The sequence below is a fragment of the Mytilus galloprovincialis genome, chromosome 9 (assembly GCF_965363235.1).
Source record: "Mytilus galloprovincialis chromosome 9, xbMytGall1.hap1.1, whole genome shotgun sequence".
NCBI lineage: Eukaryota > Metazoa > Mollusca > Bivalvia > Mytilida > Mytilidae > Mytilus > Mytilus galloprovincialis.
In genome coordinates, this window is record NC_134846.1 from 62712548 (window position 1) to 62727676 (window position 15129).

Below are 15129 nucleotides of genomic sequence, written 5' to 3' on the forward strand. Positions count from 1 at the left end.
TTGGATAAAAACCGCAATTTTTATACGTGTGCATGTAAAACAAATTTCGTTGTAGAAAGGTCTAAATACAACACAAACAACATTTTCCAAAAGACAAAAAAGTGAAGAAGTATATTTAAACAAAACGCATTTGACTAACAGGTCGAACAACTGATGTTCTTTAACCCTGCTGACTGCCATTGGACATTGCCAAATACAATTGATCACAAGATGTAACAAATTGGATCTTAATATAAATTTAATACTAAACAGAAAACAATTAACTTGTGGCCACGATGTTATGCCACAAACATAAGGTGTTAATATTTTTTTTATACACCAGACAAAAATAAATGTCTCTCTTCAGTGATCTTAGGGATCAAAACGGTATTTGGAAGGCCATATAAAATGTACCCTCATTTTTAGATAGACTCTTGAATTTTAAGAGTCAATATAGGATGAACGGATCATATAAACCGGAGGGAAAATATGATACAAGCCCAAACGAAAAAATATAAACGAGTCTAAATTGAAAACTACGTTCAAACCTATGATTGCGTTGGATAAAAACCGCAATTTTTATACGTGTGCACGTAAAACAAATTTATATATATATAATATTAGTTGCATGGTGTGTTAGTGACCTAATACGAGATATAAGGGGTCAGTAAATACCATATGGGGTAAGAGAGAAGATATCGGAACACGTTAACCACAAATACCAACTGTATATATAGAGCAATAAATCATTTAATTATCTCTCCTCCCACAAAAATTCCATCAATTTCGAAGAAAGTCGTAAAATGCTGAACTGCTGCATGTCCTTAAACAAATTAGAGTTTATTGCTAAAAACGAAGACTAATTCATAAAGGTTTTTTTTCTTCATAAAAGTATGTATATAGCAGTTAATGAGGAGACGCGGGGTATAATCCACTTAATTTACGACATCGTTCATTTTGAGAACAAATTCTCCTTGCCTCTACTGTTTTCTGGACAATAGAATATTGTATTTTATAATTTTTCTTACGACTACAAGTAAACTTTTTAAACCTGCAAGTCACTGAATTCAAGACGTTCATTTGAATGAATATTTGTTTTCGATAAATAAAATAAGCAGTCACAAATCCAATATGAATGATACTCATTTCAGTCTCTTCTGCTAAGTATATCATCGTTGACTGAGAGGTCAGTTATTCATCGATTTTTTTTACATGGTCAATTAAACCTTGATCCAATAAATTGTTCTCTGTGTAAACTTTATTGTTTTTCAATGACATCCGCATTGATAAATTATTTACATTTATGAATATAATTGTTGAGTTAACTATATATAATTTGCTAGTATTCAACATGGCGTTTTTTTTTCATCGATCAGGACTGGTACAGAATGATACAAGGTAATATATTGGAGAAGGCAATTTCTACACATCTATTGTAAGGTGAATTTATGTCTTCCATAACTTTAACCATGTGAATAGCCACCAATAGCTGTTATATTTGCTTGTTTTCATGTGAAGAAAGTACTTGTGATCTTACAATAAAGATCTAAGGAAGAGATTACCGACATCCCGTATAGAGGTGCTGTTGTGTTTTGCGCTTTATATATTCGCCTTATTCTTGATGAAGGATTAGACATGAAATAAGATCAAGTGTAATGATTTTTGTACTGAATATGGAAAATAGCATGTGAAGGTAGGTTATGAAGATTGTACAAATAAAAACTATTATCAAGTAACTTGGAGTTTTAATAACTTATTTTATAGCTGCCGTCTGACGTCAGTTGTTACATCTGCTATGGTAAAGAATGACAATTTTAACCCACGGGGGAATTTGGATTAAAAAAACTCGTTTCAAAGGATTTTTTATGCTTGCATTGTTTAAAAATAAAATACTAAAGTTGTATCGTCCTTCTTTTTAATCATTTTAAAATTTGCAATTTTCTAATTTTAAACACAATATTGGAAAAATGAGATTTTTTTATTTTGGGTCAGTTAATACTTGTTCCTAAAGTCCGGCTTCTTCCACTAACCAGGTGCTCCGCAGGGCGCAGCTTTATACGACCCCAGTGGTCGAACCCTGAACAGTTGGGGCAAATTTGGTCACAATATTCAAGCTTGATACCGTCTGAATTTTGATTGTGATCAAATTTTTGACATAATATAGGTTTTTGCCACAAAATTAATGTGGTTCAAGATCTAACACATCTATTGCACAATACTGTGCAATTGAATATTTCTTATTGAAACTTTTCAAAATTTGAAATTTGAAAACTGTTGAAAAAAAAAATCCCTTAAAAAAATGGTAAACTGAGATCCCCCCCCCCCCCCAATTTATTGAAACCCCCCCTTGGAGCAATAACCCTTCAAATCAATCACATGCTTTCCTTTGTAATATTTAACCTTGTAATACGATTTCAGAGAGATCCATAGTTATTGTCATGATTGTTTGGAAACTAGAAACATGCTTCTTTTTGGCCCTTTTTTGGCCCTTAATTCCTACATATTTTGGGCAATTAACCCAAAACTTAATCCCAGCCTCCCTTTGTTATATGGTACATTGTGGTACAATTTCAGAGAGCTCCATGCTATTACACTAGAAAACTAGAAAAATGCTTGTTTTGGCCCCTTTTGGCCCTTAATTCCTAAACTTTGGCCCCATAACCCCTTAAATTAATCCAAACCTTCTACTTGTGATTTTAAACATTGCAGTATACTTTCAGAGCAATTGAAATACTGGTAAACCAGTTATTATCCTGAAACTAGAAAAATGCTTGTTTTGGCCCCTTTTGGGCCCCTAATTCCTAAACGGTTCGGACCATCATCCCCAACCTTCCTTTTGTGGTATTGAACCTTCTGAAAAAAATTCATTAAGATCTATTCCCTTAAACTAAAGTTATTATCCGGAAACCAAAGTGTCTTCGGACGACGACGACGCAGACGACGACATCATACCATTATACGAACCCAAAATTTTTTTGGGGTCGTATAATAAAAACTGACCTCTATGATTATACAGTCAACAGTATCAGAGGGTTGAGATAAACAACCACCGACAACCAAACAGACAACAACAACGTTTCTACGGTTATAGATATGCTTGGTAGAATATTCAATAAATCCCAATTAAAAAAAAACGTACCATACAACCACCACATATGTCTTATATAACCAAAATTGCGTCAAATAAAGTGTGAACAATAAGTATCCGATGTCTCCGTATAGAATGTATCAATGTCGTCTGCTCAAATCATCACCAATCTTCTAATTATCAGATTTCATGCAGTATTTATTGAACCTAACGCTCAATGTGATCATTGTGTTTTCATTTAACTTGACAATAGCGACATAATGCATGTCTGATAATGCGCAATTGACACACATTTTTTTCTTCTTCATAAAATTTGATTTTTAAGTGCCAATCATTCTGCTAGATTTATTTTATATGGAAATAAATCGTCCAAAATAAATAACAGTGTATGAATTTGTGAACCTGTCATAAACAGTTTCTGTTTACTTTATTAACGCAATAAGCTCCAACAATGATCACTTCATATTACAAACAAAATAAAAGCAACGGCAGAAGAAAAAAAATTGGTATTGGTTTATCGGATGTGTCCTAAACTGTCTGCCAAGTCATGTTACTGAATAGTCATATAAAAATATCATATCCCTAAATTTCATTTAAAACCACAGAAAAAATAATACACAGAAAAATCGTAAACGAAAACCCAATCGTACACAAATACATAGAAACTCGACAACGAGAAGTCCTCGTATATAAATACACAGAATCTCGACAACGAAAAACCCTTGTACACAAATACATAGAAACTTGTCAACGAAAACATTCTTACAAAAATGCACTGAAACTCGACAACGAAAAACACTCATACACACTAAGAGGGAGAAATTCGACAACCGAAAAAACAATCAAAAACATATATAGAAAAAACTCGACAACGAAAAAGAAATACACAAAAAAAGCCAATTGTGACAATTGTGTAATATGATATAGTTTTTGATTATGTTGTAAATCAAATGTTCTGTTTTGGAATTACTTTCGGTCCTCTGGTTTTATCAGCTCTTCAAAGTTTGTTTTAGGTGCTCGAACAAACTTAAACGACTACATGAACTGTCGAAATGCGCATCTGGTGCCTGAATAAAAATTGGCAGTTTATTTTATTAGAATGCTGCAACACGGAAACTATTTTTACCGTACTCCATGGTCTTGTTTACACAGTTTATCTAACCATATTTTATATAAAATGAAACAAGAAAATATTCCAGTTCGGTAATCTGGGCGTCCTTTTAACATAATCTTTCAAATACTCGATTCGTTTTCACAGAAATGGGTACTTCAATTCATGAAATGAGGATACATGAATAAATAGCAGGATATTTGGTGTATATTTTACGCGTAGACATCCACGATGCTAATGGTGCAAATCGCTCCCAAGGTCATGCTACAATATGGTTTGGACAGATTGCATTTAAAATTTAAATAAATCATTGTAAAATAAATTATTTTTTATCTATTCAAACTTTTACTTGACTCTGCATGTGTCAGTCAACTATTGATTGCTTAGTAGGTTTACTAAACCCCTTTAATATAGGTCGTTTACGTAAATAGCAGCGAATGCCATGTTTGATGGAGGTTGTGGACATTAAGTCCTTAAAAGAGGTAGGGCATTTATTTCACATCAAGACAATTTTCATAATTCAATCTTAACTTCAAATATGGTTGTACTTTGAATTTTATAAATTATGATACCTTTGGCAAATGTTTTTGAAATTAACATTCCTAACATAGCCAAAATCATGTTGGAAGTAAAGCTATATATCAACTATATTGTCTATCGGATACAAATTGATCATTTTGGTTAGAGACGTCAATCGAAATATATCTAACAAAAAACGTGTTGCAATTTTATATCAAAATGCCTTCAAACACAAAAAGTGCTGAGTAAAATTGAGATTTTATAGAAATGTGAAAAATATTGTTTAAACATGATTTAAGCGTATAATATAGACTCTTTAATATTCAAATCTAAGTCGGATTTGACGAATTTTAGCTTTTGATCCAGCGAGTGAAACACATTCAGTGGAAATTGGTCCTATACTTCCTCAATTATTTCCTTTCAGTTTGGAATCAATTCGTCCTTTTGATATATTTGTTATTTTCTTTTCGTCAAGTTCTTTAATTTCAAATTAAGGTGATAGACATAGTTAATGTGTCATAAACCATGCTTTTAAAGGGGATCCCTGTGTAGAACTTGGCTTTTAGTTAATTTTAAGAATTTTATTAAATTAATTTCAAATTTCTGTATAATGCAACGGAGACAGCAATGATTTACAGTTTTTGTCATCAACAATACGAGAAATAAATTCATATTAAATGTATTTCAAATGTATCATTTAATATGATTTGTCTTTTATTCTATTTATAGAAACTATATGTCTTTAAGGACCGTAGATGTATCATAGTGTATCAAAATGCCATTTCCGCAGAAATTCGGTCAGATGGCTTTATCAGCACTGAAAGTATATGCAAACTGAAAAAGGGTTAAATATCCCATCATGCTTGACTTGTATGATCTGGGAGGATGTCATGGCTGTACACGTTTTGAAAATTAAAAAATTACACAATGCAGGGATTACAATTATAAAATACAAACTATGTAGTATTTACAGTTTAAATTTTGTTTCACTCCCAAATTCCTTCAATTACTTCTACGATGAAAATCATGGAAAACATAAGAATAAAATCTTACAATGATTTAACAATAAACGGTTTGATTTGGAATGACCTTGAACTAATCAATAACCTTGAACTAATCAATAATCACGAACTAGAAAAGAGACGCTAACATACATCGCTATGAACTTGATAAAACAGATTTCGTTCCCCAGTAAAGACAAAAACAGAAATGTCTTTATCGCAGGGGTGGGTACTTGAAGGATAAGATTCTCATATTAAATTCAAGCAACGATTAAAAATATCCAGATGGCCTTTTACTATAGAGACATTCACATCCGTATCTATGTAGATTGATTGATGCATGGTTCCGGTTATATCCAACGACAAATATTACAGTTGAACTTATTTGGTTTTTTTTTAAACAACACTGTGGACTTGTTTGTATTGGCAGTGTCTTTTAGTCCACAGAGCCATACACATTATTATCTTTTAAAAATTACAGTACAGTTATGTCTATTAAATTTACTGTATCAGAGCTCTGAATGAATGAATGATTTTATTCTCATAAACTAGTACATAGCTACAGAGAAAATAACATTTCATATATAATACATATTTTGTTTCGCATGTGTGAAAATAAATAACGTTATAATATTATTACAGTTCCTCTACCCAAGAGGACAGACTTTCAATGATATGTATCGTATAAATCTACACAATTTTTCTAGTTCTACAACATTTTCAGATGAGAATACATTTTTAAATTTAATAATGTGAGCATTTTGTTTACCATAATGTGGTAAATATTTTTCTCTTTCAATGTTAAAAAAATTGCATGACAAAATGTAGTGAAATTCATCGCCAATATCTCTTGAGCTGCAGAGATGACAAGACCTTTCCGATCTCGGGATAGGTTGCCACCTTCCCGTCTCCACTGGAAAACGATGATTTCCACATCAAATTTACACAAAGTATATATAAAAAAAATTATCTAAATACGGACAAGTGTATTTTATATGCCATTTTCTAGCTAATATATAAATATTATATTAACTATACAATTCGCTTCTTCTAAAATATTTCTGTATTGTTTCAAAGAGAGACGGTAAAATAAGAACTCCATTTGTGTCAGTATATCATGTCATATTTTAAACGGCCTACTTTAAATCAGGCAGTATGTTTCTTGTTGACCTCCGGTCCGTATTGTCATTGCTATTTGTTAATTGGATGACGTTATAAGTTTAATTTTTAATGATTTTCCTTTTACGTATATATCTATATGGTAAGAGATCCAGATACAATCATACATTAAAAGACCAAAACAATAAGACTGAACAATCATTAAGACTGAACAACAAGCCCCACTTAAAACCGAATTAGATCTCAATTACTCAGGAAGGGTAAGATCCTGCTCTTCATGCGATATCCGTATAACATGTGCCATGGTATATTTATACAAAAATGTGTATCTGCATAGATACGTAAAGCGACAACTGCAGCTTACACTTCGTCTTTTCCACTGAAGAGGAAATTCCAGCCATTTGAAGTATATATGTTTCACAGGTCTAGAGAACAAATCTATGAATGTTAACTCAGGTCGTTTCCAGTATTGTCAAACTGGGCAGGCACCTTAAATTTTTCAGCCTATGGATATATTTTTCGTTGTGTTTCCGGTTAACAGAAATTCGACTTCAACAACATTTACTTCTGATTGAAATAAACACATTCTTAACATATTCCCCAAAGGAAATGATTAATTTCTCATTCGCAGCATTACATTATATTGTTTTAATTTCAAGACTCTTGCGATACTAAGTTGCGATAATTAAAAAAAAATATCCAATAAATTAAATCAATAAAATGTCTTCTCTATTGTATAACCGTGTTCTTACATGGACAATGTCACACGTATTAACGTATAATCTAATCAAAATGTGATATATTTTAACAAACTGCGAGATATAAAACGGGCAAATTGTATTACATACATGCAAATGAAAACAGCACTTGCGACTCTCTATCCCCAAGTATAAAATAAATATACCTATAATTGAGATGTGTCGTTCTTGCATTGATGTAAATACTTCATCATTTTTATTCCGGCTAATTATGACTCTCTCTCTCTCTATATATATATATATAAGAGCCAGAATTTATATAACTGATTTAATGTGTCCTTATTAGTTTGCATTGAATATATCCCAATGAAAAATCAATAAATAAATAAAATTAAAAAAAAACTTATGTTAATATTCAATTTATGACCATTTGTCTGTTATTGGCCTCGAGATGTCTTGTATTTTAGCATGCATGTTATTTTGGGTTTCTATCTCATTAAATATATTCTCATAGTATCAAGAATATTTAGGGGAATGTAACGTGAAATAAAAGAGAAAATAAAAATAATTTGAGGATAAAGCGTTTCCGTTTTTCTTTTTATAATCATTATTTTCTAAGTGCAATACATCGAATGACTTGGAATGTTCTAGTGAAAAGGAAGTTGCCAATTTAGGTATATGTATACAAAGTATAGAGAGGTTAACGACTCCGGCCTTTTTCACAGAAGAAATAAAGTTTATTAAATGTCTGGAGTAATCCATTTATATCTTGTTGTTTTAAATATTTGTTCATGTGACAAAATCTACTACATGCCTTGGCTTTACATTTTCTCTATTGCACAATTTTTGCAATATCATTGGTGTGCAAATCACGATGCGGTGTGTGTGTTTATGGTGATCAGTTTCGCCTATGCCGATATATATATATAAGTACAGGTTCCAGCGAACATTTTTATAATACATTTTTCAATTGTTAATATCGTTATAGAAAATAGTACGAAGAGTGTTGATCATACTAAAAATAAATAATCCAAGTTTTGAATTTTGTGTATTTTTCTGAGCATTTTCCTTTGTTTTGCTGAGTTTCTGCAACACATTTAATATCAAATAAAAATTGATCAACGCGCCATCTCAAACCAACAAGAGAAGTTTTATTTACAAAACTGACTGGTCATTTATCACATCATGACAGATATGCGTTAGTGTTTTTGCTGCGGTACAGTAATAACACATTAAACTGCTAGATCCGGGACATAACAAATAATTATCGTTTAGCTGAAAAAATTATGCAAACTAATTTATTTAAAATCCGTCAAATTAATCATGATTACCGTTATGTTTGTATCATCTTTCATAAAGCTTAACCAATTCAAGAAGTCACATTTTTCCTTACAGAATTTATTCTCCGTTTAAAAATCACACGACAATTATGTTTTTTCTTTTTAATATAGTCTAGTTATTTTTCTTCTTTCCTTTTTTGTTGTTGCTTGGAGAAGAATTTATAAATGTACAAAAAATAATGAAATTAAAACGGCTAAAACCTAAGAAAATTTCATGTGACGCACAAACTGAGACAAATTTGTTACAAAATCCATGAAATACTTCCAATGACATTTACAAATTTCTAAAATATTTAAAAAATGTTACATCAATCTGAATGCATAAATATATCATTTGTATACTAGTATATATGTAATAATAACAGATAAGATTTATTGCGAAAACCCGTTTATGATGTCAGGAGCTTATATTCTAACAAAAATAATAACGATGAATGACAGGATACACATTTAGAGTCTTAGTATTTGTATCTGGTCACTCTCCACTCTAAACAAATTTTCAAAAGTCTAATCATATAAGAGGGAAGTGATAATGATCTGTAAAGGACAAGTGATACCAAGAAAATTCCGGTTAATTTAGCAAAAAAAAAACCCATCTACATGGTAATGTCAATAACGCCAAGTTCTCAGGCGCACCCAATTTTTTCTTTAAGTACTAATGTATGGATCATTTAACAGTTTTGCATAAAAAAGGATTTACATAAAATGCTTCAATGATAGACGAGTAGTTTTTTTCAGTTATACACATGACTGTAAATATTTTAGCCTTTGGTGAATACCATCAGGTTATACATGTTATAAATTTATTGGATACTAGCTTTGCACAAAGTTGTAGTACAAGTTTTCAGCATAATAAAGTTAAAACAATAAAAAAAAATAAAAAAAAAAAATAACAAAAGAAACACACCGTTCTTTCACAAGACTGAGCAAGCCATTTTTGACCCTTTTTTTTTTGCATTTGATTCAAACAGTCAAATTTAACATGATTTTAGTTGATGTAAGCAATAGCCAGCGGAGCTTCAATATTCCAAGTAAGAGATTTGTTCAACATTTCCCCCAATATATCTGTAAAATCAAGACGTTATTTAGGGACACGTTGTTGTCGATATATATTTTAACAATAAATGCAAAGTTTGCATGCTTTACAAATTTTGACGCTTTAGAATACTCGTAACCAGAAAGAATTAATTTGAATCTGGATCACCATACATTATTTTATTTGTATGGACTTTAAAATCCAAGTTTCGAATTTCCTCCTAGTATAAATGTTTAGATAAATATTGAAAGTAAACGAAAATCTATAAAATGACGTTAGAGCCATCTAAAATAATTTTAAACAACTTTACACTAAAATGTTCAGAAATATGATGCAATGTTGGCAGAAGTCCTAAAATATTTTTTTCAGTAAAGATCTGGGAATATTTTTGAAATGCAGAGCCTTTTGGAGAAATAAATGTAGTAAAATTGATCATGTTTCTTCCAATAAATAAAAAAGTAAAAAAAAAATCTGAAACTCATATGCGTAAACTGATGCTCATATAATTTGGTAAAACATAATCGTAATCATATATATAGCAGTATACATGCTAGAAAACCAAAGCTTAGTAATTTCGTTGCATCCCTTTGTCCAATGTATGTTGAAGCGATTACTAAAACTGAAATAGCTTTCAAATTTGTTTTAAAGGGTTTAAAATTATAAGTATAAATAAATAGATATATACAAAAATGAATATAATATGCATAAAGCAATCTTCCGGTAAACTTTAGAAAAAAATAACATGAAGAATGAAGACAAAGTTAAGATAAATAGATAGAAAACTTTTACTACCATGACTACTTTTAGATAATAAAAATCAATTTTCGTATGAATATATTTATAAACACATAATCAACACAATTTTATTTTATTCGCAAGCATTCTGACAAACAGTACCCGAAACAAACCAGAGAAGATGATGTTTGGTATGTACATATTGTTTGAAATACTTACAAAAACAAAATTTCAGAAAATGTCTAATAAGGCTTCTTTATAGGCACAAAAATGAACGCTACCTTACGGAAACACGCAGGTTAAAATGGTTATATCACACACAACATTTACAAGTTACAACATACATTTAAAACAAATGTATAAAAATTCAAAATCTTTATTTCAATATTATTTTTTTCATGACATCAAGTTCGTTCTCTTGCTACCATACATTAAAAGAATGTTTCTTGAAATACGGTCCATATTAACATGTGAAATGATAGATCGACAAGGAAGTTTATCATTAATGATATATTTTATTATCAACACAAAAATCCACTAATAAAAATTCGCCAAATTTTCTTCCTCAAAGCCAGAAAGCAAATAATTTCACTCTGAGCAAAATCAACTTTCGAATGATCTTAGTAGCAGGATAAAGTTTTGATGTTCCTTAGAAATAGAAAACGAGATAAATAAAATCAATTGTTTCCCGAACACACCAAAAAAAATAAACGTTAAAGCTGAAAAGTAAATATTTTTACTCTGGGAAAAATCAACTTTTCAATGTTTTAAATAGCAGAATAAAGTTTTTGATGTTCCTTAGAAATATAAAACTAGATAAATGAAACCATTGTTTAAGAACGCTCTAAAAGATAAATGTTCAAGTCTGAAAACAGGGGAACATAAATCAACTCTCAAATGTTTTAGTAGCAGGATACAGTTTTTGATGTTCCTTGAGAATATATTATAAAGCCAGATAAATGATAGCATTGTTTTTTTAAAAATTACACGGGTTTTTCTTTTTATCAAAAAGTTGGTGTATTTTTAAAATTTCAGTAATGGCAAGAGTACACCAGCAAATTAACTACATACAACAAATAAGACAACTTTTGCACATCAACGTATATTAACAAAAAATGTCAAAAAGATGACAATGAACTTTCAAAACTATTTACGCAGTGTAACCTGAATTCCAGTGAGAAACCAATTCGGATTTTTTTCTACTGTTTTTAGAATTTTACATTCTTTTAAATAATTCTGTACGTGTGTTAGTGTACACAGCTCTGTACTTGTATAAGTATACACACAGCAGAAAAAGGCTGTAAAACTTCATAATGTACTTGAATTTTCTAATTATTCTGAACAAAAGAAAAACATTCATTATTTCATAGCCTCTTTCAAACAGCTGTACAGTGTCGGATTCCTAAAAAACAACTCTTGTCATTATTTTGATGAGCGGAAACTTCATGTATTTGTGTTATATTGGATTTACAATTAGACATGTCAAACAGATATTAGAGGAAACGTGATTGTAATTTCACTTACCCTGAGCTCCTACAGAATGGTGAAAATATCGACTGGGAAACTGGCTTAGCGATGCTGGTGTTCCAATACGTGCCAGGTCCGGGATTGATCCAGAGGCACTTCTGTTAAGTGCTGAAACTCGACTGCCTTCAGCAAAGGCAGATTCATAATTACCAAAAGATCCAGAGGGTAATCCATTCGGAAGAATTCTATTTCTATCTAATCGGAAATCTAACGGTGCATCCATCGTTATTGTTTTGCATAATCACTAATAATACACTACATTGATATCCTTTGTTCTCCTGGAATTGGAACTCCATTCCAAGTAAAGTCTCTTACACATTATATCACTGAATAGTTACCTTTAAACAGAGAAAAACAGACTTTTACACATAATTTCTCTAAATCTCTAAATAGTTACCTTAAAACAGAGAAAAACAGTTTCTTACACATTATATCTCTAAATAGTTACCTTAAAACAGAGAAAAACGGGCTCTTACACATTATATCTATCAAAAGTTATCTTCAAACATAGAAAAACAGTTTATTACACATTATATCTCTAAATAGTTACCTTAAAACAGAGAAAAACATTATATATCTAAATAGTTACCTTAAAACAGAGAAAAACAGTCTCTTACAAATTATATCTCTAAATAGTTACCTTAAAACAGAGAAAAACGAGCTCTTACACATTATATCTATCAAAAGTTACCTTAAAACAGAGAAAAACAGTCTCTCTAAATAATTTACAAACAATTCATTCATTAACTCATGAGTTAAGTGTACAAAAACAACGTAGATTTGATATGCTGGAATTGGAACTCCATTCCAAGTGAAGTCTCTTACACATTATATCTCTAAATAGTTAACTTAAAACAGAGAAAAACACTTCATTCATTATCTAGTGACTTAAGTGTACAAAAACAATCTAGCTTTTTTCTACAAGGAGTGTATAAAACTATGTTGCTTCGATGGTTTGCCTACGTTTGCCCTTGAAAACTCGTTTATCTTAATGCTGTTTATATAATCATCTTTGCTCAAAATTCATGCATCATGTGTGTACATTCTCTTGTATAAGTACTGATTTTTCTGCCATCTTGGTGTAAAAGTTATCATTAGGTCGAAGTCACTGAAGCATTTAGAACAGATAAAAACCGAACTGTGCAAGTGCTATAAACAAGTTCATAATCATTTCTATAAATAAATTGTGAACTAATTTCCACCCAATACTTACACATAGGCTTTATTGATTTGGTGGAAATTTTAGTTTTATCATGTGTTTATTACAAAATTTTAAATTGTTTGTATTCGAATTTTGTTTCCTTTGTCGTGCGATCTTTATGGTAAATTTGTTTATGAGGGTTAAAATTAATTTAAGAAACGATCAAATCTATACCGGTAAAATATGGGACGCAACTTAAAATTGTATTCTCCGTAACAACCTTTTTGTATTGTGTATTATTGAATAAAATGTAATTTTTCAATAAAATCTGTATCAAATGACATAAAGATACTCTGGTCTAGTTATAAAGACGAATATTAATGAACAAAAATCTAGTTATAAAAATTACTTTTTTTATAAATACAGTGTATGTGGTATCAAGATTGGGAATATTAAAGGAAACAGAAAAGGGTTTAATTTAGTACAGAGAAGAAAATAGGAATTTTCAGGAAAAAATCAAACAGAAAAGGTTTTGAAAACATATGTTTGAGGTTTTTCCACTAGCCACACACCTTTTGTAGGAAAACTGGAAAATTATCAATTTTGAAGGTGTAAGATTTATCGACGGACGTAATTATGTAAAGGATTTTATTGTCCTCAGAGGGAAATAATAAATAAAACAGTTTACATATATTTTTCAATGCAACACACCAGGCTTACGTGTGACTGAATTTTACAACAGAATTTTCATGATAAAATTTGTCTGTAGCACATTTTCAAACGTTTCAAAAGATGGGGAAAAAACACACATCGAAACATTTAATTGAAAAAATAAAAAAAAAAAAAAAATAAATACCAATTAGTAAATAAAGTATTTATAAATCTTAGATTTTGAATAACAATATGACCATAATAAATATTACGAAAAAACTAATAAAGATACACAGAACACATCAGAGCAGCCGAAGCACCCCAAAAATGATGGAGACAACACTGTTGGGGAAAGACATCAAAACCAAATGTCAATTGTTCTCTCGTTATCAAATGTACATCATAAATATTTCTGCGTTCAAGTTTGAACTTTCCTCATATGAAAATATTAATAAATAGAATGGTCTGTTCTGGAATGTTTATAGTGTTGAATTTTATACAATTTTATTCTTGTATTCATAATATTAACCCGTAGAGAGTCGAAAAATATTGTTTTTGTTTCTTCCTTGTAGTTGTCACATTGTATCATAGTGTATAAAAATATTTTGAAATTGTTTAAAATTATTTTGAAATTACAGGACAGATTTAAGTAGAACTTTTGCTTATGTATTTTAACAGGTATTGCGCCTGTTTTGTTGACGACACGTGTTTTTTTTTCTAAGGGGGATATTGTACGTAAAATGAAAGTCTTACCTTCAATTTATTTATTAAGGAAAAACAAAATATGTAAAAATCTCATAATGTAAAATATTCCAACATTTAACGGCGCTATTCCTCCGCGATACTGATTTTATCATCGTCGTTCGCCGCGGTTTGTTGAACAAGACACATTGAGATATTGTTAGTGTGTGGTTGTCTATCCAGAGCCGAGCAAACAGAAATTTCATTGGTTGAATTTTAAAACCCTGTGGACATACTTATCTTTCATGTCCTGCTGAAAATCGTTTCTCGGTTCCCAAGTAAACAAACATAACTGTCATTATTACGGATACAGGGAGTGGTGAAAAAATTGCGAGGTAAAATCAGGCTAACTAGCTCGTATACATTTTTTTCTTTTAAAATTTATTATCTTCTTTCGGTATTTTTAATCCCAGTTCAATCATTGAGTATAATTATTCGATTTA

At 30.6% G+C, this 15129-nt stretch overlaps 1 protein-coding gene across 6 annotated transcripts in view; it reads right to left on the reverse strand.

Moving 5' to 3' along the window:
• LOC143045566 (uncharacterized) overlaps nucleotides 1-14845 on the reverse strand; it is a 58464-nt gene extending 43619 nt beyond the window's left edge. For all 6 annotated transcript variants that reach the window (XM_076218163.1, XM_076218164.1, XM_076218165.1 and 3 more), the window contains exons 1-2: nucleotides 14699-14845; nucleotides 12151-12491 (exon numbers count right to left, since the gene is read on the reverse strand). In XM_076218163.1, the coding sequence (XP_076074278.1) occupies nucleotides 12151-12376 (226 nt within the window). In that variant the 5' untranslated portion in view covers nucleotides 12377-12491; nucleotides 14699-14845. The remainder of the gene's footprint in view (nucleotides 1-12150; nucleotides 12492-14698) is intronic.
• Between the last annotated feature and the right edge of the window lie 284 nt (nucleotides 14846-15129).